The sequence below is a fragment of the Schistocerca serialis genome, chromosome 11 (genome assembly GCF_023864345.2).
Source record: "Schistocerca serialis cubense isolate TAMUIC-IGC-003099 chromosome 11, iqSchSeri2.2, whole genome shotgun sequence".
Taxonomy (NCBI): domain Eukaryota; kingdom Metazoa; phylum Arthropoda; class Insecta; order Orthoptera; family Acrididae; genus Schistocerca; species Schistocerca serialis.
The window spans coordinates 50,873,436-50,901,180 of NC_064648.1; the positions used below are offsets into that span (position 1 = coordinate 50,873,436).

At 40.0% G+C, this 27,745-nt stretch overlaps 1 protein-coding gene across 2 annotated transcripts in view; it reads left to right on the forward strand.

Moving 5' to 3' along the window:
• The window catches only part of LOC126426969 (uncharacterized), a 101,732-nt gene that overhangs the window by 38,722 nt on the left and 35,265 nt on the right, over nucleotides 1-27,745 (forward strand). For both annotated transcript variants that reach the window (XM_050089116.1, XM_050089117.1), the window contains 2 exons: nucleotides 1,787-1,834; nucleotides 20,822-20,859. In XM_050089116.1, the coding sequence (XP_049945073.1) occupies nucleotides 1,787-1,834; nucleotides 20,822-20,859 (86 nt within the window). The remainder of the gene's footprint in view (nucleotides 1-1,786; nucleotides 1,835-20,821; nucleotides 20,860-27,745) is intronic.

A 27,745-nucleotide genomic window follows, 5' to 3' on the forward strand; every position in this document is an offset into this window, starting at 1 on the left:
TCAACAAAACCTGATGTTTTAATTTCACAGAATGGGCTTATGATTACTCAAACTGAACAATTCAAATTTATAGGTGTTCAGATAGATAATAAACTGTTGTGGAAAGCCCACGTTTAGGATCTTGTTCAAAGACTTAATGCTGCCATTTTTACTATTCGAAAGGTATCTGAAGTAAGTGATTGTTCAACACGAAAATTAGTGTTCTTTGCTTATTTTCGTTTGCTTATGTCATATGGTATTATATTTTGGGGTAACGCTTCCCATTCTATAGCATATTTTTGGCTTAGAAACAGGCAGTTTGGGCAATAAGTGGTCTAAGTTCACAGACCTCTTGTCGACCCCTGTTCGTGAGTCAGGGTATTTTGACATTGGCCGTACTATCATTTCTTGTTAGCAGTATTAGCTTATTCGCAAGAATAAACAACTTTCACTCAGTTAATACTCGGCAGAAATGAAATCTGCATTTGGATCAGACTTCCTTCACTCATGTGGAGAAAGGTGTGGAGTATACTGCTGCATCCGTTTTCAGGAAGTTACCACTCAAGTTCAAAAATCTTAGCAGTGATCCACGCACTTTCAAATCAAAACTGGAGTTTCCTCATGGGTCACTCCTTCTATTCTGTTGAGGAGTTCCATGAAAAAGTAAGCAGATTCCTATTGTATTGTTGATTGCGTTTACTTAAACATATGGATTGACTTTTTTTCTTGGGTTCCTAACATCTTCATCTACATCCATACTCCGCAAGGCACCTGACGGTGTGTGGCGGAGGATACCTTGAGTACCTCTATCGGTTCTCCCTTCTATTCCAGTCTCGTATTGTTCATGGAAAGAAGGATTGTTGGCCTCTGTTATTACTTGTATGTTGTAATTTCATGTAATGACATTTTCCATGACCTTGGAGATTTGCTCCTATGGAACCTGATGTGTAAATAAATAAATAAAATCGACAATCTGTAGTTTTTATTTCTTCTCCTTGAACTTTAATTCACGTACTAAATTTTTCCTTGGTTTCTTTTACTGCTTGCTCAATGTTCAGGTATAAAAACATGGGGATAGGCTACAACTTGATCACACTTACTTCTCAACTACTGTCTTCCTTTCATGTCCTTTAATGCTTAGAACACCAAAATGGTTTCTGAACAAGCTGCAAATAAGTTTTGTTCCCTGTGTTTTTTCTGTGCTACCTTCAAAATTTCAAAGAGTGTGTTCCAGTCAGCATTGTCAAAAGCTCAGCTTACATCTAAATGCCCTATAAACAGAGGCTAGCCTTTTTTACCCACTGAGTTAAGTTGTGAGGTCAGTATTTCTTCATGTGTTCCTACATTTCTCCAGAAACCAAAATTAAAGTTGCCAAAGTTGGCTTCTGTCAGTCACTTCATTTGTGTGTAAATCATTCATGACAGCATTTTGCAATAACAACTTCTTAAACTGATGGTTCAGGATATTCACACGTCAGCTCCTGCTTTCTTTGGACCTGGAATAATCACATTCTTATTAAATTCTGAGAATATTTTGTTTTTTTTTCATATATGTTACATGCTAAATAGTTTCTTCCTCATGAATGAATAAATAAAAACACTGAGCTTATACTTTAAGAGAAGTGTGTGATCTTGAGTCATGTTTTAATTTGGTGCATGCCATTAGTGTATTCTCCTCATCCTCTTAAAGAAAAGCACTTTATACAATAATTCATATGAGAGATTCCTAATGTTGTGAATTTAGCGTGTGCATGTACTGCATGTTGAACGATAGTAATGAATCTCTTACATTATTTCTTTGTTACAGATGTTCAGCAATCCCGAATATGATCCTCTGGGAATTAAGATGGAGGAGGTAAGCTACTGCTATGTCTTAAGGTCTGTTAAGTCTTTCTTTTCTCGGGATATATCTCTTGTCTAAATTCTGTGTGCACTTAGTGGAGCCTCAAATTCCAGAGGAGGAGGGTGTAGTATTCACAAGGAGAAACACATTCAGCTTTAGGTGCTGCATTTTTTATACAGCAGGTGGATACTTGAGGAAACACAATTCATACTGCTAATCCATTGTTAGTTGTGAGGCATGGGAATGTCAAATAGATTACAGATGAATGGGTAGTTTTATTGTACATGATTTCTGCAGGGGAAATAGGACTCCTTGCTTTTTGGAACCATAAACCCAAGTTCTGAACTTATGTACTCGCCATTGTAGTTTGTATTGGAAAATGTTCAGATGTCTTTGAAACGAAAGAAAGTCTCAACTCCCCTACTTGACAGATTATAGGACAACTTGACTGAGAAGTAAATGTACTTCTTCATCTCTGATTTTGCACAAATTTATGATACATGCAGGGCTTGGCCAGAAATGAGAATGACAGAAGTGGGAACTCCAGATGTCCAAGCATTTAGAAGGAATAGTATTTTGGTGCAGGCCGGGTAAGGCATGGGCCATTTATATTAGTATAGTTTATAGGGAGTGGTTGGCACAGTGAAAAGAATACAAAACAGTAATCTGAAGGTTATATGTAAATTGAAGGTCAAGAGGGGTGGAAATGAAAGGAAAGGAGAGGGATAATTGCTGTCACCTACATTGGGACATTATGCAGAATCGGTGGTGACAAGTGAAAGTATGTACCAGACTGTGATTCGAACATGGGATCTCCTACTCATAGGGCAGGTGCGATAAACACTGCACCATTTGGAACACAGTGTTACCACAACGGCACGGACTATCTTGGCTCGCCTCACAGCCGATCCACACTCCCATCGAGTGCCACCTGTCCTCAGCCCCTGTCCATTTCCTCCATATTTACTCATCTGAGATTCCCACAGGAGGTAGCACATACTTGTGCATCCACATTGAAGTAGCTGGATTCATTGCCTAGCTAGGCCTATAAAATTATATGAAAGTGTGGTGTCTGCTCTTTTGGACATGGACAGGAGCTGTGGGTAGGTGGTACTAGATGAGAGTGTGGATCAGCTGTGAAGCAAACCAAGATAGTCCATGCAGTTGTGATAACACTGTGTCCTGGATGTTGCAGTGGTTATTGAACCTGCCCAGTAAGCAGGAGATCCAGGTACACATGTTCACTCGGTAATGTCCCAATGCAGCCGATAGCTGTGATCGATTCCCTTTCCTTCCCTTTATACCCTCTTCACCTTTAATTTACATGTAATTTATAAGAGGTGCAGATTCTGTGTCATGTCTGTTGTTTCGGACATGTCAAAAATGGTAGACAACCAACATTCATGTAGTCTGAAGGTTGTTAGGTCAAGCCCCTATGTGGATGATTCTTTTAATCTTCTAACAATATTGTGAAAGTTGCTACTCACCATATAGCAAGATGCTGAGTCACAGATAGGAACAACAAAAAGACTGTCACAAATATAGCTTTCGTCCAGTAAGGCCTTTCTCAGAATTAAATGACAATCATACACATATATACTTGTGCAAATGCAACTCTCACACACATGACTGCAGTGTCAGGCAACTGAGGACACACTGTGAGTAGCAGCACCAGTGCATGATGGGAATGGTGACTGGGTGTGGGTGAGGAGGAGGTTGGTGCGGGGAAGGGGAGGAATAGTGGGCTAGGGGTGGCGGAGGTAGAGGGTGACATCCTGTTGGGGAGCACACAGGATTGAGGTGGAAAGAGGGTAGGGCAGCCATGTGCAGTTGGGAGGTTAGGTGAAGGGCAGTGGAGAGATGGGGAGGTGGAATGCAGAAAAGAGGAAAAGTAAAATGATGGTGTGATAGAGAAATGAGGGCTGTGTAATGCTGGAATGGGAACAGAGAATGGACTGGATGGGAGAGGACAATGACTTACTAAGGTTGAGCCCAGGATGTTATGGGAACATAGGAGATATTACAGGGAAAGTTCCCACCTGTGCAATTCAGAAAAACTGGTATTGGTGGGAAGGATCCATATGGCACAGGCTGTGAAGCAGTCATTGAAATAAAGTATGTCCTGTTTGGCAGCACGCTCAGGAACAGGGTGGCCCATTTGTTTGTTGGCCACAGTTTATTTGGTGGTCATTCATGTGGACAGACAGCTTGCTGGTTGTCATGCCCACATAGAATACAAGACAGTGGTTGCACCTTAGCTTGTAGACTGCTTGACTTGTTTCACAGGTAGCCCTGCCTTTGATGGGATAGGTGATATTTGTGACTGGACTGGAGGAGGTAGGTGGTGGTGGGAGGATGCATAGGACAGGTCTTACATCTATGTCTATTACAGGGGTATGAGCCATGAGGTTATGGGGTTAGAAGAAGGGGTTGTGTAGGGATGGATGAGTATATTGTGTAGGTTTGGTGGATGGTGGAATACCATGGGGATGGATGAATATATTGTGTAGGTTTGGTGGATGGCAGAATACCCATGGAATTCTGGCCAAATTGCTCTTAAACAGTGGGAAGTAAGAAGGTGCTTAAAACATCAGTGTACGCCTGGTCTGCAATAGTACCATGCAAAACAACATGGGCTTCAAGCCCCTCCGTGAAAAACACGACCACGCCATATCACCACTGCCTCCGAATTTTACTGTTGGCACTGCACATGCTATCAGATGATGTTCACTGGGTATTCACCATACCCACACCCTGCCATCAGATTGCCACATTGTGTACTGTGATTTGTTAATCCACAAAATGTTTTTTCACTGTTCAGTCATCGAATGTTTACACTCCTTACATCAAGCGAGGCATTGTTTGGTATTTACTGGTGTGATGTGTGGCTTATGAGCAGCCGCTTCACCATGCAATCTAAGTTTTCTCACCTCCTGCCTTATTATCACAGTACTTACAGTGGATCCTGATGCAGTTTGGTATTCCTGTGTGATTATATGGATAGGTGTCTGTCTATTATACATTACGAATCTCTTCTACTATCGGAGGTATCTGTCAGTCAACAGATGATGTTGGCCTGTACACTTTTGTGCTGTAAGTGTCCCTTCACATTTCCACTTCACTATCACATCGGAAACAGTGGAACTAGGGATGTTTAGGAGTTTTGAAATCTTGTGTACAGACGTACGACACAAGTGACACCCAATTGTCTGGCCACGTTCAAAGTCTGCGAGTTCTGCGGAGAGCCCCATTCTGCTCTCTGATAATTTATAATGTTTACTGAAGTTGCTGATATGGAGTACGTGGCAGTAGATGGCACCACAATGCACCTAATATGAAAAATATATGTTTTTGGGGATGTCTCTATACTTTTGATCAGATAGTGTGCTGCCTTACCCTCTTTCCACCTCAGTGCTGTATGCTCCCCAACAGCACATCACTGTCTGCCACCACTATGCTACTATCCCTCTCCCTCACTACCCCAGCCACCTCTTTACCCCCCCACCCAGTTGCCGCTCACATCATGATGCACATGTGCTGCTGCTTACAGTGTGGCCTCAGTTGGCTGAGACTCCAGTCATGTGTGTAGGAGTTATGTTGGTACGAGTGTGTATGTGTGTGTTTGTTGTCTAATTTTGATAAAGGCCTCACTGGCTGAAAGCTATATTTGTGACAGTCTTTTTGTTTCTCCTATATGCGACTCAGCATCTCTGCTATATGGTGCACAGCAACTGCTCTTTTCATCATATTGTTCCATTCTGTCCTGGATTTTCCATTGTTTGATCTTTTAATCTTTTTATTTTCAATTTTTATATTACACTGCAAATAAACTGAAATAATGTGCAGTGTATTAGTGTACTGTATTTATTAATATTTCATAAAAGACAAGAAAAAGAGAGGCAGAGGAAAATTTGAGAGTGCAAATAAATTTAGAAGAACGGATTGTACTTAGTGTCCACAAGGACTTCGTATATAACTTTGGCTTGTAATTAAAGTGTAGAGAACTTATTCAGTTCCATTGTGACCAATTTCTACAGGAAGGGAACAGAAGTCAGACCTTGTACAATGTCTGAAATGAAGAGTTTCATCGACCTTCTTATATACACTTCAGTATTCAAATTGATTAACTAAGACATATGTTCTCTCTTTTGTATTGATGGGACTGTCCGTGCTATTTTCCGTATCACTATATCATCAGCAATATTTGCTGTAATTCTCAACTGCCTGAGATTTGACAACCGTGATGACATGGAGTTATGTAAGGTTTCTGATCCAGCAGCTGCTATAACAAACATTGTACATAAATTCAACGAAAATTTGCAGCGATCATATATTTTTGGGGTTAATGCTACAGTTGATGAAATGCTAATCGGTTTCAAAGGACACTGTAAATTCAAAATGTATATTCTATCTAAACCAGCAAGGTATGGCCTGAAGCTTCAATGCCTAGCCGACTCCAGGACTAACTACACCTTCAACACCTATCTCTACTGTGGAAAAGGTACTGATGGAGCAGGACTTTCCCCAGACGAGAATAAATACGCCATTATCACTCAGGCTGTCCTCAGATTGTGCAAGCCAATAGCACATGCTAACCGAAACAACACTGCTGATAACTGGTATGTGTCAATCGAACTTGCAGATGTGCTACAGAAAAATGATTTGACCACAGTGGGAACAATGCGGAAGAACCGAAAGGAAATTCCTGCATCTTTCTTGCCTTCGTGTAGACGTGAAGTTGGAACAATGCTGTATGGATTTACCAAACACATCACGCTCATTTTGCATGTACCTAAGAAAGGAAGAGCGGTAATTCTTATATCAACAATGCATCACTCCATAGAAGATGACGTGGAAAGTAAAAAACCTGCAATAATAGCCCACTATAACAACACAAAGGGTGCTGTTGATACTGTAGACGAAAAGTGTGACAAATATTGTTAGTCGCTGCACACAACGTTGGACCATTGCCGTGGTTTTCCATATTCTTGACATGAGTGTTGTCAGTGCATATATTGTTCATCAGTCATTCAAGGAAAGAACTGTGCTTACCAGGATGAACTTGATGAAAGCTCTAGCGAAAGAATTGATCGAACATTCACTGCACGAAAGGATAGTGAATAAATGCCTCCCATGAGAATTGAGATTTTCTATCGTTAGAGTTCTAAGAACTGAAGTACATTTCCATGAAGAGCTGGAAAAGGAGGGCAAACTACCTAGGGATGGAAGGAAGCCATGTCGCATTTGTCCACCAAAAAAGAAGAGAAAGACAAGTTACTTGTGTCGCAAGTGCAAGGTCCCAAATTGTTTGCAATGCTCTTGTAAGGTGTGTCCGCAGTGCGTGTAAGGTGGTGCATAATGTGGCCACTTTCAGTAGTGCAGATTTTTTCTGTTTCATTTGCTGTCAAGAATACTCATTAAATTTAACACTGTTGGTACTTGATCAACATTAACCTGCAACAACCAAGTTTCAAGTAAAGAACTACACTTAGATATTTGGATATTTGTCCATCACTGTAAATTTCAATGAGAATTTAGAGTGCAATATGAATAGGTCTTTTTCACAGCACCAAAACAATATTTTGTTCATAAGTTACCATTTATGTATAACTGAAGAATAAATATGTAGTACTAAATTCAAAAAGTAGCACTAGATAGGTGATTTTTAGGTATTTTTCCCGCCCTCTGAATGCAGTCCATGGGACTGCATGACTGTAGTTGCGTGAGAAGTACTCAACGACTGTGATTAGGGGTTAAGAGCATCTGCTCCAGGGTGAAAGGTACTCTAGTGAATACCAGAAGGACTTGTGGCAAAAAAGCTAGGGCGTAAGACCCTGAGGTATGCGCTGGATATACAGTACAGTGGTTAGACTTACAATCTCCAATGGGGCCATAGTGTCGTGGGAGAAGGTAGAACAGCAAGTTGCAGCTAAGAAGCTTGCTAAGGTGCAGAGACTGGCCTGCTTCGCAATAACAGGCAGAATTAGTAGCACGCCAACTGTTGTGATTGAAGCCGTGCTGGACATGCCTCCATTACACCTTTGGGTGTGAGTTTAATCTCTTGGCTGTTCAAGCCCAGGATTACAGAGCTTCTTTTAAAACATGGCTTTGACATCATTAACTTGCCATGTTTTTGCTTATTGTCCTTGGACCAGTATTCTATGTGCTGTCTTCTAAGCCAGTTCTGTAGTTCTAGTTTGATCATAGCCTTGGTGATTGTCAGGACAGGTTCCGGTCCAATGAATGGAGTCTCTGCCCCCAATTTGTCGGCTTGTTCATTGCCACCGATCCCTGAGTGGCCAAGGACCAACATTGGTTTTACCCAATTGCTTCCCCCTAGCTCCACCAGAGCCCCGTGACATTCTGCAATAATTTTAGATCTTGTTGCAGGAGTTGCAAATGATTTAAGGTCTGTTTGTCTGTCTGAATAGATGTAGATGCTATGATCCTTCTAGCACCTATGTATTTTTTCCTCCACACACACACACACACACACACACACAGCTTGGAATACCGATGCCAGTTGTCCTAGAGAGATGATGCCCTCCAGTCTTTGCTGAATTCCATATACCGCGGCCCCAGCACCTTGGTCTGATTTCGACCAATCAGTGAACCAGAAAATGTCCCCAGTATGGTGTCAAACTGTTTTTTCTTACTGTTCCCAACTTCAAATTATTATATTGTAAAGCTTGTTGAAGCAGTTGGGAGTTATTATGTAGTCGGCCGGCTGTTCCCCAGCCATTCCTATATTTGCCTCACTCACTATATTAGTGTGTGGGTCTGGATATCTCAATGAGATCCAGTTTTTATCAGTTTTGAGTCTGTATGCACCAGCTGCTTCACAAAGGTTTAGTGGAGGCATGTCCAGCATGGCTTCCACCCCAGTGGTTGGTGTGCTACTAATTCTGCCTCTTGTGGTGAAGCAGGCCAGGCTCAGCACCTTAGCAAGCTTCTTAGCTGCAACCTGCTGTTCTACCTTCTTCCAGGACACTAGGGCCTTATAGGAGATCCTAAGTCTAACCACTGTACTGTATATCCAGTGCATACTTCAGGGTCTTAGGCCATAGTTTTTTGCCAAAAGTCCTTCTGGTACTCACTAGAGTATCTTTTGCCCTAGAGCAGATGCTCTTAATGTGAGGGGTACATATTAGTTTCTCATCTAAGGGTACCCCCTAGATTTTTCACTATCCCCTTTCATCGAAAAGCTTTAGATTCCAACTTCAGTATTGGATATGCTTCTTCATGATTGGTACCACAACAGTCTTCATAGGATTAACCCTTAGGTTCTATTTAATGCACTGGTCTTGCACAATGTTCAGTGCACCTTGTGCCATATTCCTAACTGTGTCAGTAAATTTGCCAAGTATTACTATGACAAGGTCATCTGTGTATCCTTCACAAAATCATTGCCTGGAATCTAGTTTCTCAATGTGTTTGTTCACCACTAGATTCCACAATGAAGTGGACAAAACTCCTCCTTGTGGAGAATCTCTAGTGGTGTTAATTACCATCTTTTCATTCGTCACGGTGGCTTCTGTCCTCCTCCTACTAAGCATGGCCTTAGTCCACGTACATATAGTGGTCACTAGGTCATGCATCTCTGCTGCCCTAACCATGGAATGAACAGTTGTCTTACAAAAAGTTCCCTCAATGTCCAGGAAGATGGAGTGGGCTCTTTCTTGAAAGCAAAGGGCTTTTTCCACCCTCACAACAAATTGTCAGAAAGCTTTCTCTGGTGATTTACCTGGTTGATGTGTGTGTTGGTTTGAATGTAGATGAGCCATAGTTAGCCTCCTCTCCCTAACATGTACATTAACCAGACTGATTGATCTCATATCCTTGGGCCTGGTGTGATCAGTTTTCCCTGGATTTAGAATAAAGACAACTGTCACTGCCCTCCAGGCGTTGCGAATGACTCCCGCTGCTAGGCTAACCCTGAATAACCTGCACAGCGCTCTTACAAGATTCTCTCCTGCTAGTTTCAAGAGAGCTGGAAAGATGCCATCGGGGCCAGGTGACTGGACCAGTTAGAATGTTCCCACTGCCCATTGGATTTTACTGAAATCGACACACGCCTTGGCCGGTCGCAGTCCTCTCTTTGAGTGGCTGAGAACCATTGTCTTTCAGAGGTCACATTCTGGCCTATGTTATCCGCCAGAGCATATTGAGGAAAATGAATTTTGAGGAGCAGTTCCAGTGTCTCACATGATGTGTTTGTATTTTCCCCATCCTCCTTCCTCAACGTACCCTCTGGATTAGTTCGTACCCTAGTGAGGAGTTTGTGAAGCCTGGCTTGAATTAAGCACCTCCCCATGCTTGTCACTTTAAAACCTTATGAAATATTCTAAGATAAATATTGCATTAAATATTGGTGAAAACATAATAAACTGCCATCATGAAACTGTTAAAATAAGTAAACACGAATGAATGTTTGTATACAAACAAAATGCGTCTTATCAGGTTAGATCATAATTTCCTGCTTATTTACATGGTGCTTTATGCTACTATGTAGCACATATGAAGTTTGAGTTACAACCAATTGAACTGAACATATCTTGATCACACTGCATAACAGTTAATTTTTCAAAAATGTGCCAACACATACTGACCAAGGATAAAGGTAAGGATGTAGTGTAAAATATACTGTCTTTTGGCGTATGAAATTGTGGAGTATATTTAGCTCTCGTCAAATTAATTGAGTAGTTTTAGTCAAATTTTAGATAGCCCTGGATACAGTTGAGTTCCAGATAAACTGTACAGTTTGATGTGTGGTTTGTGCTTGTGGCAGTTTTGGCTTACCAGTAGTAAAATTCAGCGTTATTATAATCAGTGTTTATAAAAATTAGTTAATGAAAAACTATACAGTGCTATATTTAACTCCTGAAGTTCAGATGCACAGTTTGATATAATACCGTTGAATTCAGTTTTAGTGTTTTTCTATATAATACTTGTGAATAATGTTCTATTGCCAGAAAGTGACAAATTAGCAGTTGGCTATGCATCTGATTTTTTGAGAGGTCAGTCAGCAGAGTTAGAATATTTGATATGTTGAATCCTTTGCTTATAGCTGTTCCTCACTTACTTTGGCTGCATTCATCTTTTGTTTGTCAATGGGTTGATGAGTATGTTTAAATGTCTGACAAATTCTACTTGACATCATAGCATTGACCTTGGAAATGTCCTAAACTTCCTCAAAGATACTATTGCAAAAGTTGTATGAATGTGAATTTAAATACTGCCTCACAGTTGTCGGCTTTCTCTCACAGGAAAGTATTCCCAATGGATAACCTGTTAATGGTATTTCTCTTGGCTTGGGAGGAACATAGTTCACCAGAGAAAAATATTAAATGTATATCTGTTCGTGTTTCAATGTCAAATGACAAATGTTCAGTGTCAATCAGTCCTGTACGTTTGATGATACTCACATTAATATCCCACTTGCAGTATTTAAAAGTTTGAATGCATAATAAATTTTAAGTTACCTTAATTATTTGTTCAAATTAATTTCCAGTGGTACTTACAGAGACTTGGTACCATATATTACAGATTATAAAACTCATTTGTTTGATCAAATAAAGTGCCTTCAAAGTTGAGGTGTGTTATACTCGAATTTAATATAACAAGTCCAGTGTTGGCGTCAAAATTCCTGGTTGCCTTAAAATTTGCCACATATTCAATGCTGCAGGAAATCTATTTCTATCCAGCAACATTGGATTCAATTGCACCAATGCAACGAACAGGAGTTAATGGGATTCACAAGCTTGCTAATAGTGTCTCCCTCATGCCCCACAATCACAAACCAAGAGCACTGTCTAGTCTGTGATATTGTCATTGCAGTCTACAGTGCGAGCAAACTTGAATTGAAAGTGATTTGTGTTATTGGTAACAGAAGAATATTTTCTTTAGTAGCTAGCTTCACAGTGGAAAAAATAAAAGGTACTCATGTGATGCAGGCTATAAATAGAAAGTAAAAGCATATGCAGAACAATGTGGAAACACAGCAGCTGAGCAGCATTCCGGTCCTCCAGCAACAGAAAAAAAAAATTGCTATTGGCAGGCTAGTAAAGAAGAACAAAAAAACATGAGGAAGGCCAAATGTGCAAATACGGGACTGAATACAAAATGGCGAAAACTAGAAGATGCTGTACTGAAATGGATTCAAGCACACCATCCAGATGGCATTCGAATTACTACAAAAATGTCTCGAATACATGCTTGTAAGCTAGTGCTACAGTGCAACTTAACAGATACTAAGGGTGAAAATGTTTGGTGCTACAGGTTTATAAAGTATCATGGACACAGCATGTGAACCAAGACCAAAACATCTCATAAAATTCCACAAGAGTATCAAGAAAGTATTACCTTTCCATCACATCATTATACAACATAGAAAGAAAACCAGTGTGGAACTAAGTTAAATAGTGCATAAAGACTTGATGTGCCAAGAAACAAAATTGTTGCCATGAAAAGTGCTAAAACGGTAACTATCAAAACAGGTGAACATGAAAAAATGCACTACACTGTTGTTCTTTCGTGTTGTGTTGATGGCACTAAACTTAATCCAGTGATCATTTTCAAGTGCTAAAAAACGTCAAAACCTTGTGGAATACTGGCAGGTGTTGTTCATGTTTGTGACAAGGGTTGGATGGATGAGGCTGGTATGAAATCGTGGATTAACAGAAGCAAAGGAAAGTCACTTCGTTGAAGATGAGTTCTCTTCTTGTGCTAGATCACTTCAGTAGTCATTTGTAAAATTCTGTGAAAGAGAAATGGAGACAATTAAATACAGAGCTTGCTGTTATTGCAGGAGGACTTACATCACAATTACAACTTCTTGAAGTCTTGACAAATACACTACACTGAAAAGCCAAATAAGCTGGTACACCTGTGTAATGTAGAGCCCCAGTGAGCATGCAGAAGTCCTGCAACACAACATGGCATGTACTCAGCTAATGTTTGAAGTACTGCAGGGGAAGAATTGACACCAAGAATCTTGCAGGGCTGACCATAAATCAGAAAGGGTATGAGGGACTGGGGATCTTTTCTGAAGAGCATGTCATGAGACATCCCAGTTTTGCTCAGTAATGTTAATGCCAGGGGAATTTGGTGGCCAGCAGAAGTGTTTCTCAGAAGAGTGTTCGTGGAACCACTCTGTAGCAATTCTACTGGTATTGCCCAAGTCTGTCAGATTGCACAATGGACATGAATGGCTGCAGGTTATCAAATAGGATACTTATGTACGTGTGATCTGTCAGTCATATCCAAATGTATCAGGTGTCCCATATCAATCCAGCAAATGCCCTACACCATTACAGAGCCTCCACCACCTTGAACAGTTCCCTACTGACAAGAAGGGTCCATAGATTCACGAGGCTATCTCCATACCTTTACACATCCATCTGCTCAATATAATTTGAAGTGACTCATCTGACCAGGCAACATGTTTCCAGTCTCAACAGTCCAATGCTGGTGTTGACAGGCCAAATTGAGGTGTAATGCTTTGTGTCGTGCAGTAATCAAGGGTGCATGAGTGGGCCTTCGGCTCCAAAAGCCCATATCAGTAATGTTTTGTTGAATGGTTTGCATGCTGATACTTTTTGACGGCCCAGTATTCAAACCTGCAGCAATTTGTGCAAGGATTGCACATCCATCATGTTGAATGATTCTCTTCATTTCTTGGTGGTCCCGTTCTTGCAGTATCTTTCTCTGGCCACAGCAATGTCAAAAATTTTATATTTTAATGGATTCCTGATATTCACTGTACACTTATGAAATCGCCATACTGGAGTATCCCCACTTCATTGTTATCTCAGAAATGCTGTCCCATCGCTCATGCACTGGCTATAATGTCACATTCAGACTCAATTAAATCTTAATTACCTGCCATTGTTGAAGCAGTATTTGATAAAACAGCTGTGCTAGACACTTCTTGTTTTATATAGGCATTGCAGACTGCAGTGTCATATCTTGCTTGTTGACATACCTCTATCTTTGAATACACATGCGTATACCAGTTTCCATGGCATTTCAGTGTATTTAAATTGTAAATGGAAGAGTATTGGAACAAATGGATGATGGATTAAGCCCAACATGAATTCAAACAAAGGGAGTTCTAAAATGATCTACAAACAAACAAGTGTGTCAGTCAGTAAAGCAGTTGCGATGTAGGGTGAGAGAAAATATCATTGTTAAATCTTTTAGTAGGTCGACATAAATAATGCTCATAATGGTAATGAAGACCATCTTATATATAGAGGAAAATGATGCTAAGTAAAGTTGAGATAATGAATGTCAGTGATCTTACAAGGTCATTTTGGTTTTATAAACTAAGAAATTTTTAGGCTGACTTTGCAATCTAATAAAAAAATGGTAAAAATGTACTTTCCTTAAAAATTGCTTGAAAATTAAGGTGCACCTTACAGTCTGTGAAATATGGCAGTTGTTTTCTTCTAATACATTTTGATTTGATCTGATGAGCTCACATCAATGTACTTAAGGATTTTTGCTGCTGTCCAGATGGTCATCAGATTGCATATAGTGATCTGCAGAACAAAACAGTATTTGTACTCTGCCACTGTTCTTTACTATCTCCTTATTTCATCTCACCATGGGTCTTAATACAGTCCTATTACAGTAGCACTCAAAAATGTTTTATAGAAAGCATTAGTTACAATTACATAAACATAAGTGTGTAATACAAAAAACTGCCATTGCGTAATTGAAGGATATGAAATTGTAATCTATTTATTACAAGTCTGCATACCTATTTGCATGAGATATAAGAGAAAATTGTCAGAGCATGTGTTTCCGTAAGTGCTGATGTGATATGAAATACCACTCCATCCATGGTAAGAACAACGCAGCACTGCATTGATACCAATGGTCATCACTTCGAACACCTTCTGTAAATGGATGTTGAAGCCACCTTTTTGACCTTCATTGACCTTCAAAGACATTAGTGTTACACATCATTGGATTCATCTCCATAGCTGCCATCAGAAGATAAGTATCAAACTGTAGCATCCCATTTAAAAAGCAAAGTTGACTTTTATATCTCTGAAGCAACAATCAACCAATTTCATACTGTGGCCCCTGTTGTACCATGCAACTTTTGTCCCACAAATCTCTCAACTCCTATCATACTTTCAGAGTTACTCTTGGTGGTAATAGTTAGTGACTCACCCTGTATACTCCACACCATCAGAAAAAAATGTTAAATTTATTTTTGTCACTCCATAAAACCTTAAATCCGTCTTTGGCATTCCAAGTTCAGGGTTTCCTTGGAAAGTCTATTCTGTCCCTAGTTTTTGAATTTATGAGCTGGTTTATTTCATTTATCATGTAAATCGCCTGTTACTAAGTGACTTTTTATGGTAGACGTGCATGGGCTCAGTCCATTATGTTGCTTCAGATCATCCCTGATTTGTTGAGGTGTTTCTCTTGGAGCTACAGCTGATTGCCTACAAATCATTCTGTCCTTAGCACAAACCATTTCAGATGAGAATAGCTCGAGGTTGTACCAAGACCTTCTCATCTGAAATACGTTGAAATAAGCCATTATCAGCCAACGTGCTACTTTGACTATATTACACTTCCAAATACAGCATTTTATTTCGCTGCACTCATTTTCTTTCGCTGCACTCATTGTATTACATATTCTTTTCATTTATTTTTGTTTGACATGTGCATTATATAAATTATATTCTCATCAACTAGGTAGTAACAAATTATATGGAACCACTTTAAGAGTAGATCTAGATGCTTCAGTCTGGAACCTCACGACTCCTACAGTCGCAGGTTCAAATCCTGCCTTGGACATGAATTTGTTGAATATCCTTAGGTTGTTTAGGTTTAAGTAGTTCTAGGGAACTGATGACCTCAGATGTTAAGTTCCATAGTGCTCAGAGCCATTTGAACCATTTTAACAATTGTTAAGCATTTCATTCGCTGTAACCTAAGAGAAAACTTTATATATTTTTTTCTTCATATTATTTTTTAAGAAAGCATAGCAACTGTATACCAATAAGATTGTAACAATGAGAAGTCTTTGCTGTTAGATTCATAAGCATCTGACCCACCTCAAATTTCAAGGTGGTGGGTTATTCTCTACTGTTAATGAAATAAAATAAATAAATAAATCAATGTCTTTCATCCTCGCTCTTCATCAAGGATGATCGGACCTTAGCTTATTGGTTACTGTTACTTGCTGTTCATGCCATTGACTTTGCACACTTGTTAGTTGTTGCAATATGCCATACTCTGTAGCAGTGCTAGACTGTTACCTCCCAGTCTTGAAGACATGCCAAACAGTTTGTTTCACATCAAGCAAGTGTTCCATTTTGTTATACTTCTAGTTCTCTACAAGTAAACAATCACTGAGTGAATACCTGAGTTATAGCGGTTAATGAATACCATGCCATCAAGGCAAGTTACATACTTTTGAGCTAAAAGAATATATACTTACATTGTTGTATGATTTTGCTCATTTACTAGGTATGTAACCACAGCAGCATGAAGCACTTGGTGGAGTGACACTTACATGCATTGCTCTTCTGTGACTGCATGCAAGCAGTACTGACAGCATAACAACGCAACTGAAAAATACTTCTGAGCACTGCTGTAACCTAACAAAACACTCCAAATACTGTTATCTGCATATTTACAGAGACTTTTGACCTCCTTGCTGTAGTTCATTTGCAGTACATTCAGCACCACCACTATGCTGTACTGCGAAGGTATTACAAATGAGAAACAAATTTTTTTGTTCTGCTCAGTTACAGTCCAGCTAAGGTTTTACATTTCTTTATGCTACTCCTTCATCTGTACACGTATTTCTCTCCACTCACCTTATGTCTAGTTTCTATCTTGTCTTTTTGGAACTATTTTGTTGTGGAGAATTTATCAACTCAATTCTGTTCCTGTATTTGGTTTGGTTTTCAATTTCTTGCTTATTTATACAAGTGTCTTGTAGGTCTTTGTGCACTTCTGTAAGCCAATGAGTTTTTTAATAAAAAAGATTCAGTGCTGCTGCACAGTTTTTCTTTTCAGTATGCTAAGACTCATTACCCTTCTTTGCCAAATTTTGGCCTGTTATTTTCCTACATATTTATGTATACTTGTCTATTGTTTCTGAATTTAAATGTTTGTACTGGTGTTCTGTTTCCTAATATCTTTTCTTTTTTCGTAATTTTCACTATCATTTGTTAAATCTGAAATCAGTGTTTATGATGCAGATGTGTATTCTGGCCAAATGACTGCCTTGCGAGTCAGAGGTTCTGCAGTTTTGGAGAATGAATTTTTACTATGAACATCTTCTGTTTACTGTAATGGGAAGTCCATCTTTCATAGTCTTCCTCGTGGGGCTCCATTTTCTCCACCATTCGGCTATATGACTTATCATAGATCCTTAAATTTGTCTTCCCCTGATACTCTCATATTCAGTATTTGAGTGGGATTTTGCAGTATTGCTGTTCCCCATTACTGCTTCTTACCAGAGGAGATGAGTAGTCATGCTTTTCGTACTGTTTTTTTCTTTCTCTCTGTTTTGTACCTTCTCTACACCATCAGTATTGCTAAATTATCTACAAAAGTATAACAGACAATTTTGACATCAATTTTCTAACCAAGTAGTATTCAACTTCTGGTATTATGTTCTGACAAGTGCTCCATCTGTTCAATGTTCATTTTCCTAGTATGGTCTGAAAGAAGAATGGAGTTAGTCCATTGCCTTGGCTATAGTCTGTTCTTATATCAAATGAGGCTGAAGTTCTTTTAAAAGGACTCCTGTTGTATTCTGCATGTCGGATTTTTTAAGGATTTTGAATAAAAGCAGTCGTGCTTTATAGTCATAAGCCTTCTAAAATTTTACAAATGTATTCCAATAGTATTTTGCCACTTTAGTCCTTCATCAATCTGCCCATCACAGGACCTTCCTGTCCTAAGCCATCCCTGATATATCTTGTATTTTAGAATTTCTGCTGTTGTTTTCTCCTTGAACCTTTCATGGAATTTCTTTGAATCTTCTGTGAACATGATTATCAGTTAATCTAGGCCAGGAACCACTATTATTAATCAGTGGTAATGGTAAATTTAAACAGGTATCCTATATCTGACTATGAAATTTATCAAGTTCTTGGAATTGTGCTTTGTTATTGGCACATAAGCTATGTGATATTCTCAAATCATATTAGTGTTGATTGCATATCTTTTTAGTGATTTAGTGATATACAGGGCGTTTCAAAAAGAAAGAGCAGATTTCAAACATTTATTTCTCAAAAACTACAAATGATAGAAACACAATTCAAACGTTTCTTGTCAGAGAAAGGTTCAAAGTTTTTCAATGGTCCGCGCAGAAGTTCCATGCAAATCCGCAGTGGCGCTGGCGTTTGTTTGTAGGAAAATGGCGACGACACCACAGGAACGATCATTTTGTGTGCTGCAATTTGCAAAGTTAGAGTCCATTGTTGGTGTGCAACGTGCATTCCGCCGTCAATTCAACAAACAGCCGCCTCGTCATAAGCAAATTTATGAGTGGCATCACAGATTCGTAGAAGATGGTTGCATCTGCAAGCGAAAAAGCACGGGTCGTCCACGCACATCGGATGAAAATGTCGAGCGTGTCCGTGCAGCTTACGAAAGGAGCCCTAGAAAATCCACGGCACGGGCAAGTCACGAACTAAACATGTCTAAAACAACGGTATGGCGCGTTCTGAGTAACCGTCTGCACATGAAGCCGTACAAACTGCAGTTATTGCAAGCATTGCGTCCTGACGACCACAACAAAAGGTTCGAATTTTCAACTGCAATTCTACAGGACATGGAAGAGGACAATTTTGCCGAACGATTAATTTTTTCAGATGAATCAACGTTTCACATTTCTGGTAAAGTTAATCGGCATAACGTACGAATTTGGGCGAGTGAAACTCCGAGGGACGTTATTCAACATGAAAGAGACTCACCAAAGGTTAACGTCTTTTGTGCAATTTCGGTAAACAAAGTTTATGGACCTTTCTTTTTCATGGAGAAAACTATCACAGGAACCATTTACCTGGACATGTTAGAAAACTGGCTATTTCCTCAACTTCAGGAAGATTCAAATCACTTCATCTTCATGCAAGATGGCGCCCCACCACACTTCTCTGAACCTGTACGACGGTACCTAAATAACACCATTCCAGGACGGTGGATTGGAAGAGCAGGAGCACAAGATCAATGTCATCGTCTGTGGCCTCCCAGGTCACCAGACCTTACTCCCTGCGATTTTTATTTGTGGGGGTACATAAAGGACTGTGTTTATGTCCCACCTATGCCCGCTACTCTTCAAGAGGTACGACATCGAATTGTTGCGGCCGTGAATTCGGTAACTAAAGACCAGTTGCGTCGTGTGTGGCAAGAAATGAGATACCGGTTTGATATTTGTCGTGTAACAAATGGTGCTCATATTGAGGTACAGTTTTGATATTTGTTGTGTAACATTTGGTACTCATATTGAGTGAAGGACCGTTGGAATTGTGTTTCTATCATTTGTAGTTTTTGAGAAATAAATGTTTGAAATCTGCTCTTTCTTTTTGAAACGCCCTGTATATGTGGGGTGGGGCAGATGGTTATCTGCCAACAATGTAGCTAACTATCTTTTTCTTACCATTTGTCCTTTTTTCTTACATCCACAGTCAGACAGACATTTATAAATGAAAACATTTTCTCCCTGGACGGTTATGGAATGTATGTATTCAAAATTAATTTGGCAGCTGTACAGTTCTCAAGTGGCAACCCAGTGTGACATCTGAATCCTTTTGAGGTACTACTTTCCTTGTGTAACCATATTCACAAATTCCATATTCATTACAAGACAGGAGTCTTCGTAATCTGTATGTCCAGACAATGGTAGTACTTCATGTACTAATTTATGTCAGTCATGTCATACTGCACATCTTAATATCCACTCCCCAAGCACTAGGCATGACATTTAATAGCTTCGATGTAGTTCATAGTAAGATGTCACTGGAGAATGGCGTAAGTCAAAATTCCAGTTGTGAATAAATACAGTTAATAGCAGTTGAGGCAGAAAGTGTTCTCATCTCCATTCTGTACCAATCTGAGGATAAAAATTTAATAAAATTCTTACGTTTTCCTCTGGAACTTCAACACATGCTTCTCAACACAGTTCTCAGGACTGTTTTGCTTTCTGCATTGTTATTGTTAACTTGATTTATTGATGAATGTGCATCAATTATTGTGTACCTCTCATCTAAATATTGGATTATTGCAGGGAGTGAGTCTTTCTGGAGGTAATGGAAAAATTTGGTACTGATTGCAACATAGATTTGACGTTTATGAATGCAGAGCCTAGTTCTGGGATAGTTTCACGAATTTCTTCCCTGTGTTCTCTGTAAAAATCTACAGTTCTCTGAATGTGGTATTTTCGTCATCTGTGAATGTGCTGTTTTGTAATACCAATTTTGTTATACATTTATAGTGTCTGAAAGTATTTATTAATGTTTGTATATTTAATGGTCCAGGTCTGTATGTAGTTCTGGTTGTGAACTTAAGGATGGGTTTAGAAGTCGCTCCTCATCTCTGCAAGTTCATCCGGGCTGCCCAGAGCACAAAGGCTCAAATGTTTCATTTATGATAATCGATTCTTCTCAGTGAATGGCAGTTTTCAAAATAAAAAAAGGTGAACGAAAATTTTACACAAGGCGGAAGTGCATGACAGGTTAGAAATGTGAAGTATCTAGTAGGAAGTATGGCTACAACCAAATTACTAGCTTGTGTATTTATTTACAGTACTGAAGACAAATTGAGAAAATGGAATGTGAATTCTGACTAATATTCTGTTTCATTAACTGCAACAGTTTATCATGTCCTCTTTAATGATATTTTCAAGCTTCACTTAAAGCATTTGGTGGACCAATCACATGTTGGTGGGTGTTAATATAAATCTATTTATTTACTGTCCCATCAGTTGTAAATCACTGGCCATTTCTTGAAATGTTTCAGGTGGAAGCCTCAACAAGATATGCAACTGATAGTGCAAGGTAAGTTTTCATAATTCACTGCAGAACTTTTTGAGAAATATTAATTATTATTTATTGTGAGAGTACTTCAGAAAAAAAACGCACTACTTTAATTTTTCAGAATTACCAATAAGCACCAACATTACAAGGCAGTATTGTCAGTAATGCTGTTCTGTGCAACAACCATTATGTGACTGTTCCTAGATAAATAGAGCACATGTCTAATATCTGTACAGGAAGACAAAAGTTCAGGTGGTATATCAGCAGCTGTATTGTGCTTAATCCAGAACATCACTTGAAAATCACTGACATTCAACAAATTCATCTTGATAGCCACAAGCTAATGTCATACTGCAGTAGAACAAGGAAGGGTGAGTGGCTATAAATCAAAAAATTGGAGCTGATTCCCAACCTTTCAGATCAATGAATATATTGTTGGAGAACTCTTTCAATGCTGTGCCACAGTGGTGCTCAGGAAGCACACAAGCTTGTAGTGGTGACAGTTTATGGACCACGATCAAGAAGAATTGTGAGTAGCTGGTGCCAGTTTCAGTAAGGTTGCGAAGACTTAACTGGTAAATCCTCATTCTCTTTGTTCCTCCATCATCCTGGTGTGATCCTGAAGGCTGGCTCATTCATTAGACACATTACAGGTGACAAGGTAATGTATAATTCCTAGCTCTGGGTCAACAGTAGGGTTCACACATACCCTCTGATACAGGCCAGGCTCAGAGAGTGGTGACTGTTACTTTCCCAAATGCCAGTTGGTCCATCTGTCAGGAGTTCGGGAGGTGCGAACAGTCATTTACGGTGTGTGAATCCCCTGTGAGGGGACACCCAATTGGAAGGAGCATGCCATTGGAGATGTTGGCAAACATGGGGATTTTTTGCAGTGGCTCAATCAATGTCTTAGAGTGTGTCTACTAAATGAGGGTAATGATTTCAAGGCCATACCAGCTGTACATCAGTTCCTCATGGTATCACATACCGGAGGTGGTCAGTCCTTTGCTACGGTTAATGCTTGCATTATTCTGAAAGGTGTTGTTGCAGTTGCAGGCCCTGTGAAATTCTTTTGTCATTTATGTAATCAACTTTGCTTCTGAAGACTTATTGTAATTTTCAGGCCCTACAACTGCTTACAGCATCACTCCTCCAGAGTTATCCTGTTTGTGTTGAGGACCATCGTTCACTGAATTCTTCACGTGGTGTTTTTTACATTCTGATGCTAGATGGCCTCACTGAGGGAGAAATCTACACTTCCCGCTAATCATGGCATCACTGTGCCCCATTGAGTAATGAAAAAGATGGATGCAAACTTAAAGCCCACATGCACTCCTTTTCTACCATTTGCTCAAGTAGTGTTTGCCTCAAAGATTAAGGCAGACTATGAAGTCATCATGGTCCAACCATACATTACAAACAAAATGAGTTCAACATTATAATAAAACACATATCCTGTCAAAACATGGCCAAATGTGTTGCTCTTGGCAGAGATGCTCATGAGGGCAGCTGTTTGCCTCCTCTCTGCTGTATCAGTTGTAATCCCATGAATGTCCCATGTGTCTTAATGAGTGAGCCATCCAGGAGATCTGAGTGAAGGACATCAAACTCCACCTTGTCACTCATAGTTGTTTGCTTATCAAGATCCTTGCATTTTACCATCTGGCATTTACAGTATCATTTTTGCTATGCCATGAATAATGGAGAATATGCCCACCCAGACTTGCAACTTCAAGTTCAGTATTGCAGTAGTGAAATCACTCAGATCACAGTGGCATCTCCTTCTCCTCCTGCAGCTGCACAACAAGCCATCAAAACCTTGCCCCTGATGACGAAATCACCTGCTACACAACTATCAGGCTGGAAGGACAAAAGCAGTACTCCCGCAAATACTTTCTACAGCTAAAAACGTAGTCTTCATCTGCCAACTAGAAAGTTCTAAGAAATCAAACAAAAACGAACGGTTTTCTCCTTCCCTGACTTAGAGATCCCCTTCAGTGCTCTTGGCACACATACTCTCACCCAGCTGACCTCCATTTTGCTGGTGCCCACTGCCAACCGATTTTCTGCCATGGAATTCACAGGCTGACCCAAGGAGAATGACAAAATGTTTGTAGATCTCATGAACAGGATTCTCCAGCCTCTGCCCCTGTAGCGGTGAATTTTTGAAGGCTGGTACTCAGCAACCACAAGGTGTCTGTCATTTGTTCCCTCCTCCCCAATCCCCATTATGACTCTTCTCCAATGGAACATTTGTGGTACTAGACCCAACAAGGAGGAATTACAGCTGCTCTTGGAATTGCAGTGTTCGCTTGTTTTCTGCTTCCAAGAAAAAAATTGTCCTCACAGCCCCTTTGACCTCTCATATTTCTTTCTGGGACTCTGTGACCTTTCCCCCAAGGACTGCATTCCACCTCATGGAGCCATGCTGGTCATCCATCTCACTGAGCACCTGTTGGGTAGCTGTTGCAGTCTGCTTTTTCCTCCTTCATTTCACCTTTTCTCTTTGTAACATCTACACCCCTCTGTTATTTGCTGTTACCAAGTCAGACTTACTCCAGCTCATTGGTCAACTCCTTCACTCATTTTTGCTACTTGGTGACTTCAGTTCCCACCATCTGCTTTGAGGCTCCCGGAGAACCGGTCCAAGAGGTTACCTCTTAGCTGACCTTCTCAATCATCCCTCTTAGCACTGGAGCACCCATGTTTCTTTCAGATTCCATTAACATTTATTACCGTTTGGTCCTCTCGTTCTGCACTGTCCAGCTCACCCGTCATCTTGAATGGCCCACTCCCTCTGACACATACTCAAGTGATCACTTTCTGTGTGCTATCCATTTTCCGACTTCTACCGCACCTGAGTGCAAACCCAGTTGGCAGGTTTCTAAGGCTTCTAAGGTTTCTTTACTCCTCCCTCACGACCTTCACATAGCTGTGATGACCAAGTAAAGCATCTTCCGAACATTATCCTTCCGTTGCAGACTGTTCAATTCCATGCACTTCATGTTTACTGTAGCATGTCCTGGTCCCTGGTGGACTGAGGTGTGCAGGAATGTGATTCGCTTGTGGAGATGTGCTCTCCACATTTTGAACCATCATCCTTATACATCTGTTTATATGGTTTGGCTTTGTCGGACACATTTATCTGAGTATCATTGTCTTTGCTATCCCCATTAACCATATTATGGATTCTCCCACCAGCCATCTCACCTCCCTTTTTGTCAAGGATTTTACGATCTGTTGCAGTTCTACATCAACTTGTCTCCTTGAGCAGCGTCTTCAGCGTCGTTCCTATCGTCTTTTCTCATGAAGCTTGTGCAGTGGCGATCACTTTCCAATGCCAAAACCTTTTGTATGAATATTTGTCGGTGAAATGACTTTCTTACACCATCCTACATCTTGCGCCTTTTGTTCTTCCATTTGCCGAAACTAGAAAATTCCTAGGGCTCATGTCTGATACGAAACTTCCTTGGTCCTCCCATGTATTCTTAGTAGGCTCTACATAGTACCTAGTTCCTCAGTGTCTTACATCTCCTAAGTGGTACTTCCAGGTGAGTTGATGAGACCACCCTGCTCCGTTTTCTTTATCCCATGTCCATTCATAACTAGAGTGTGGGTGTTTAGTTTATTCCTCTGCACCTCTGTCCATCATATGGTGTCTTAACACACTCCACCACCACGGAATACGTTTCGCCACTGGTGGCTTTTTCACTAGCCCAGTAGAGTGTCTGTGCAAAAGATGCTGAACTACTAGATATACTGGCAAGATGTCCTCCTCAGTGGATAGGCATGTTGTATCTCTCTCATGTGTGGCCACTCATCCTATTCCCTCACATTTGAAGACTCCCTTGCCTGCCAGTATGGGACATGCCATTCTTCTGTTACCTCCCGGAGTTCACTTTTGGCTTTTGCTTCGGCAGCCTAACTTCACGGTACCTGGCACATTAATGATGGTTGTGAACCCTTCGCCACCTTGGCTTCATGTAGCAGCCCATGTTTATTGTGGACTTCATTTTCTTCACTTTTATAAGCAGGACCCATTGTAGGAAAAAATGGATAAATAGTATGGACTAACCTGTCATCAAGGTACAAAATTCGTTGAAATATTATGCTCTACGCGAATTGTACTTACTGACGGTATGGCCACCAGTTGATAACTCAAATTTTATCAGTATTATACACCATCACTTGACCCTTTGAGAAATGTAGTAGCCATCCTATTGAATATTTGTGACTGAAGTCCGCAATGAGTTTCATTTTTATCTCTGATTTAAACATATTAACGTTTACATGTACCTCAAATCCTTCAACTAAACGTTTCAAGTGTACATATGAATTGACAATGTCGCAAGAGCCAGGAGGTACTGCCACAACTTCCCCATTCTCTAGACGCTATTTATTATTAATTCAGTGACGTTAGCTATGCTTTTGTGTGTTTCCAGACCAGTTGATTCTGTACATCACTACTGCCTGCTCATCTATTGGAGGAAAGTAGTTTGCTTTCAATTTAGACCAATTAGCATTAGAGTGTACGTAATTACATTGCAGCCTCAAATGATGTGGAGACTTGCATACTACTTGTTTTTATGCAATTTTCTGGAAAAATACCATGCAGAAATATCCTCAGAGGTATGAACTGAAGTTATGGTAGTGTCGAACATTGTACAACAGCTGGTTCCTATTGGTAAAATGACAACACAATCTTTCATGTGACCTTAAATCACACAGCGCTACACACCCTGAACAACATCTAAATTGACAGTTCCACGTTTCTTGGGTTTCCACACTGTCTCAGGCCATGTATCCTACATAAACACGCTGTAAAATATCGCGATTTTAAATTTTCTGATGAGTTTAAGCGGATCTATGTTTTTAATCCTTCTTTCCAGTACCACTGCTGTGGGCTTTTTCCTAAATGTACAACCCAAGTTATTTCCTGTATTGTAAATATAAGCCTTTACCCATAGCGATGGCCTCCATGGTCATATTATGCCTTTTAGCTGCTTGTAATTACTTTTCGCATTTTTGGATGTTCTGTACTGCTTGAAATATATCAGGTCTCCTAGCTAATGAAACCAGTTGCTGACAGCCCAGCAAATGGAGGTATCATAAACAGAATTGGTCCACCAGATCTCTTTGGTATTGGTAGCAACCTATGCCTTTTAACACATCCTTTCCTTCCTTCTTTCTGCCTCTAGGCTCGTTTTGCCGCTGTCACGAATTTTTTAAACATCACATAGGTTTTTCTTCTTGTTTAGTATGCAGTGAGCTGCATTCAGTATTTGCTTGAAGGTTAGTCCAGTACCCAATTTAAGTTCGAGCAAACATTGCCTTATCAACCACATATGCAGACATAGGTTGTCCTACATGAATATCCGTCCCTTGACATACCTGCGCAGCCTTATCAATGAGTATTTGGTGTGCAATATGGTGATCTTTGTTTGTAGTGTAGGCGATCGTGTGCTCTTTGCGTACATTGTCCAAAGCATCAAAGTGCTTATCACCATAAGCTAGGTGCTATTTCAATTTTGTTCCAACTCCGCAGAAATTGTATCCAGAGATACAAAATTCCGATCGCAGCTTCTCGAGAATACCACCTCCAACTTTGTATCATGAAACGACGCGTCATGTTTCGATTCATGAGGGTCAGCAATTGATAAAAAAAAGGGGGCCCCCCGGGTCCCAAGGTCGCGATGGCGGCTGTCCATGTCCCGCTGAGATAATTTGTCCTTTTAGGACAATTATCTGGGCAAGCCCCCACGCCAGCAAAAGGTTGGCGCGTGTAAACTTGTCTTTTTTGAGTGACAGACATGTTATTATTGATAACTAACATTGCTTAGCAACCACTCCAGTATATAAGGGGCATGAAATTGTCGTCTTCACAGTATGTCATCTGAATCCACCGTGACAACGTCTATTGACATTGACGAGCTGCCAAAAACAGTAAGTACATTTCTTTATAATGGACAGTTTGTATAAACTTGCACGGATTGCAGTTTGTGGTAGACTCCAAAATGCCTTAGATGTTTATGAATTGGAGCTACCTCAAACTGTACGAGAAGACATTTTATTGCAGTTTCGGTATTCAAAATTTAATTTTATGTTAAATTCATATAGACTGCCAGAATGCTACATATTTGAGAAAAGTGAAAATGTACCAATGATTAATGAAATAGTTAATGACGCGATTGAGACTTGTTCCAAAATTAGAGCGGGTATTCCACTTCCTTGGGAAAAACTCGGCTTGATTACAATGTCTTTTTTTGATACCACTACATTCTGGCAGAGTAGATTTAAAATTAAAATATTTTTTTATGTCGTCAGTTATAAACAATTCGAATATACTATTTGTGAAAATTGCTTATGTAAACTATCTGGCTCATGGAAAAACCCGCTACTACAACCACTTCTAAATGCCATGACAATTAATATGTTCTGCAAGGCACCATATTTTTCATATGGTGTAACTTGTCCGCCTCATCTCAAGCAATATAGCCATTGGTGCATGTTTTGTGCAAACTGTCCGTTATTCAGAAGTGTACGTTGTGGTGGCGCGTTAAGTGAGGTGTCAGATTCAGAAGACGATGATCCTGATTTGGCTGATCTTTTGTTTGCAGAATTATAATGGAACATCTCTTGGAAGCAGTGCAGACCATATTCACTCTATTGGAAGCGGAAATAGGAACACCGTCCTTGAAGGCGATGATATACTTAATGACGAGATTGAATTGCAAGCTGGCACAGGGAGATGGACTCTTAGGCAAATACATCTTTACCATTTTGAACTATTTGACTCAATTCGAAAGTTCTTCGCTAGTCTCGTCCTTTGGTTTACAGAGCTTCTCCGAATATCTGAGATCTCTGAAAGATGGTATTTCACTGACGTTATTGTCATCAGAGGAGAGAA